We start from the raw sequence: 4562 nt of genomic DNA, 5'->3' as shown, positions 1-4562 counted from the left end.
CTTATATGCGTTGCGGAAGTTAGAATAGCAATGATCTAGGGTTTTGCCAGCCCTGGTAGCGCAATCGACATGCTGATAGAATTTAGGGAGCCTTGTTTTCAGATTAGCCTTGTTAAAATCCCCATCTACAATAAATGCAGCCTCAGGATGTGGTCCCGTGTGGCTCAGTTGGTAGAGCATGGTGTTTGCAACGCCAGGGTTGTGGGTTCAATTCCAACGGGGACCAGTATGGGGGAAAAAAATAATGAAATGTATGCATTCACTACTGTAAGTTGCTCTGGATAAGAGCATCTGCTAAATGACTAAAATGTAAAAATGTGTAATGATATGTGGTTTCCAGTTTACATGGAGTTAAATGAAGTTTGTTCAGGGCCATGTGTCTGCTTGGGGGGATATATGCAGCTGTGATCATAATTGAAGAGAATTCTCTAGGTAGATAATGCATTGGGCATTTGATTGTGAGAAATTCTACGTTGGGTGAAGAGAAGGACTTGAGTACTTGTATGTTGTCATGATCACACCACTTCTCGTTAACCATAAGTCATACACCCCTGCCCTTCTTCTTACCAGAATGATGTTTGTTTCCTTATAGTATTTCCTTGGTTCTCCCTCCCAAAGTAGCCTCGACCAATTAGAAAACAATGTCTGACTTCTCTATAGTGACTGACAAAAGGTGTTCTTTGTCATGCTCTTTCCATCTAGAGCTGATGGAATGTTCAGCAGGTATAAATTCAGTTCTAAGAGGAAGCAGTAGACTAGAAGGACCTTGCAGAGACAGAGATAACAAGCTTTCACAGGTTTTCACACACATCTCAAGATAGCACTGTGGGTAACTACACAACTAACTAAATAGAAAACTTGTATTCAATGCATGATACTGGTGTGGGAAATGTTATCAAGTTAATACTCATTATCTCTTGGTACTTGGGCACAAACATTGTGGCCCTTTTGCCTCTAAATTTAAATTCAATGATCTGACACTATTTTTAATGTGACAGTAGCTTAGCACTACAAGAGTGATTGTAGTAAACAAGAGTAGGTCCAACTTTTTAGATCTGTTTAATAACATTTAACATTCAAGAATGGTTTGTTGTTTGTCACCTCACAATTCAAAAGGTTATTTTATTTTCCCTCCTAGGAAACACTGGTTGACCTGACAGGTAAAAGGACTTAGTTGTTTTGACAAACTACTATGAAAAACATTATTTCAAGTTTTACCATTTAAAGTGAAATTGAGTGTCGAGTGAAACTGACTTAAATTAAAGGTCTTAAGTATTGATGCCTCTCTTTTGCAGAATGTTCTCAATCCTGGTTGTCACAGTGTTCTTGGCTAGCTGCTTGGCAATGCGTGAGTAATAAAAATACAATTCTGAATTATAATGATAAAATAATAGCTTTTGTGCTTTCACCAACTTGTCTTTTTCAGTTAGACTTAGGAGTTCTTCTTTGAGACAAAAGCTTATGGATTAAATCATTGCAGAATGTACTTTAGTTAATTCATCTGCACTTTATTCATAATGTAAAGATCTTTCAGAAATGTGTTGGTAAATGTAAAATGATGTATATATAAATATGTGTTATTAATATAGTAAATATAGTAAACATATTGGCAATGTTATTTTAGCCATCAAAGATCCGTACTCGTATTCCTCTGCGGTGGGTCAGGGACTTGGCACCCCATTTGCTTCCTACGGTGAGGGACGCATCACAGCAGTCAGAGTGTGGGAGACCAACAACAACTACTACTACTACTACTACTACTACAACAGCAACGCCTACATCAGCGGGTGAGCAGACCCTGACCCATGAACAGACACCACTGACTCAGTCCAACTACACTACCCAACACACACCACTGACTCAGTCCAACAACAATACCCAATAGAGACCACTGACTCAGTCCAACTACACTGCCCAACAGACACCGCTGACTCAGTCGAACTACACTACCCAACAAAACCTCTTTCTTTCTTTCTGTATTTATTTATTTGTTGTGTTTATTACATTTTCAGTACATGACCAAACAATAGTGTTATCGTATCTAACCCAGAGTAAAATGTAAAATGTCATTCCTTGATATTCTCTGACGCTACCTGCTCTCTCGTTCTGAATGTGCCTTATCAAAACACAACCAACGTGAAAAGCTTCCTCTGTTTTAGGTTCCAGCTGAGATACGGTTCCACCTGGTCTCCTGTGTTCGGTGGTGAAGGGGGTCAAAAGCAGGAGATGGAGCTGTTTAATGATGAGGCCATCGTTGAGGTGTCTGGGAAGTACAACCCAGCAGACTACATCTGCTACCTGGTGTTAACCACCAACATGGGGCGCACTCTGTCAGCCGGCCAGCCTAGCCAAGTCTCCTTCAACTTCTACCCAGCCAACATGGGCAATGAGCTGAGGCTGCTCAGCGGTCGCTTCAACGGTGCCGGGATCACCTCCATCGGAGCCCACTGGGGATTGGTGTACATAGAAGGGGCTGGAAACAGTACTCTGGAAAGTACGGGAAACAGTACCTCCTCTTAATTGAAAAATAAAGTATGTCTTGCTCTTTGGGATGGTATCCCGGATACAGATTAAGCCTAGTCCTGAACTAGTTACTTTCAATGGAGATTCTCCATTCAACATGCTTTTTAGTCCAGGAGTAACTTAATCTGGGTCCAGGAAACTGGCCCTATATGTTTGGACGGATGATTGACATAGACGCTGACAGAATTTTTTATTTTATTTTACCATCTGATGGGTGCTTCATGAGAATTTAAACTGAATGAATTTAAATGTTTTGAATACTTTGGAAGTATTTTTGAGGTGATTCCTCACATGAAGGAGTATAAAAATACTTCTAAACATTCAAATTCATATTCCCATGATGCGCCCATCAGATAGGGATATTAAAACAGTCCTGCCAGCGTGGGTCACAGACCACATGCGTTTTTACACATCATTTGAGGTTATCACAATTTATCACAATAAATGAAAGAATCATATGGGATTTAAAGGATTAATTATATCTTTGATTAATTGAACAATCAAATATTATGGGGAGATAATAGCATCTCAGGGTACTTCACCTTCACTATTTTATACACGCTGTATTTGTTGTTCCTTTTCTGCTACATCTGCTTATGGACATTTTAATAAAAAGCATATCTTTAATCATTATATTTCATTGTATTCCTTTTGATAAGAAAATACATACAGTAGTGGCCAGAAGCTACAATAAGCTAATCTGTCATCTTAACAAACCCTATCTCAATTGTGTCAATAAGGAACTAAATGTATAATAGCAAGACCGTTAAAACGCCTATCCAATAGTAATGAAGTTACATGATAGTTACACATCAGGATATTATTTTCCACGATATATCATGTTGTATCGCACAACAATATCAAACTATTATTTTTGTGCTAGTTGACTGTCCCTGCAACAAAACTCTTATTTTCCTTCATAGACTGTTCACCATTTTCATTTTAAATAGGAAGCACATTTTTGGGCGCCAATTTTATTTCCATTACTTTCTCATGCTTTCTAGTCTCTCTGCCACAGACATATAGTGAGCAATATGTTTGGAACATCGAATCACAATAAAATCACAGTATAGAATCGTAATACATGTAGGATCATGAGAATCGTAACACATATCATATCAACACCTAAGTATTGTGATAACATCGTATCGTGAGGTCCCTGGCAATTCTCAGCGCTACTATCCAACACACCCATAATGTCTGGAACGTATATCTGCCTTACCCATTCATAACATCAAACATTTTGTCTATGAAGTCTGCTCCCCTTCTAGCCTGGCATTGCATGTCAAGCGGCATCGTGTTTTAGTTAAAGCTACAGTCTGAGATTTGGGAAGCTGTTCAAAGTTCAGCTGTATACCAAAACAAGTGGTGGGGAGGGACACCACTTTGTGGCGAATCACAGACTGTGTGGTTGGTCTAGATTAGACAATTTGATAGATGGGACTTATACAGTATATGCATGTTTCAACAGTCAAAGCTGCTTAAGTAGTTTTGGTGAGATAAAAAAACATTTACTAATTTCATTCTATTGTCTTTGTTTTACAGAATAAGTCTGTGGTTCCTTGAAACATTGTCTAAGTCCCAGTAAGTCCGAGCTAATTTGAGGAACAGACATCGATTTAAATGGGGAAAAAATTATATGGATTTTTGCTATTTTCATTTAGTGTAACGTGAATGATACTGCAATGGGATGGTTGCAAATCTTAAAGAAATTATATGTGATTTTTTTAAACATAGTTGTTAAACCATGAACAATGCTACATTATAGATTATTATAGAGCCTAAAATGTTAGCTTGACTACTGCTTCCCTACTGTATATTCAGACCAGAATCACTAAATAATCTGAGTAAATGTATCCCCCTGTATTGGACCCTCAAGGCACCACAAAGCAAAACCTGGGCAGCATTTCAAATGATGTACAGTAGGTGTTTTTGACAAGTTTTCATTGTATTTACACTGAACAACAACAAAAAACGCAACATGTAAAGAGTTGGTCCCATGTTTCCCAGAAATTTTCCACACACGCACAAAAGCTTAT

At 38.4% G+C, this 4562-nt stretch overlaps 1 protein-coding gene across 2 annotated transcripts; it reads left to right on the top strand.

Annotated features, from left to right (window-relative positions):
• The first annotated feature begins 668 nt into the window (after positions 1-668).
• LOC123732467 (zymogen granule membrane protein 16) lies at positions 669-3150 on the top strand. 2 transcript variants are annotated; one of them, XM_045711647.1, is made up of 5 exons: positions 669-825; positions 1139-1160; positions 1296-1348; positions 1625-1787; positions 2160-3150. In XM_045711647.1, the coding sequence occupies exons 3-5, from the start codon at positions 1297-1299 to the stop codon at positions 2518-2520; spliced, it is 576 nt and encodes a 191-aa protein (XP_045567603.1). In that variant the 5' UTR covers positions 669-825; positions 1139-1160; position 1296; the 3' UTR covers positions 2521-3150. The 2 variants fall into 2 exon arrangements, with proteins under 2 accessions (XP_045567603.1, XP_045567602.1); XM_045711646.1 differs by having other exon boundaries at positions 669-829.
• The last annotated feature ends 1412 nt before the right edge of the window (positions 3151-4562 follow it).

Source organism: Salmo salar, unplaced genomic scaffold (assembly GCF_905237065.1).
Source record: "Salmo salar unplaced genomic scaffold, Ssal_v3.1, whole genome shotgun sequence".
Classification (NCBI taxonomy): Eukaryota; Metazoa; Chordata; class Actinopteri; order Salmoniformes; family Salmonidae; genus Salmo; species Salmo salar.
Note: the sequence above shows the minus strand (reverse complement) of the source record. Positions and strands in the feature narration are given on the sequence as shown.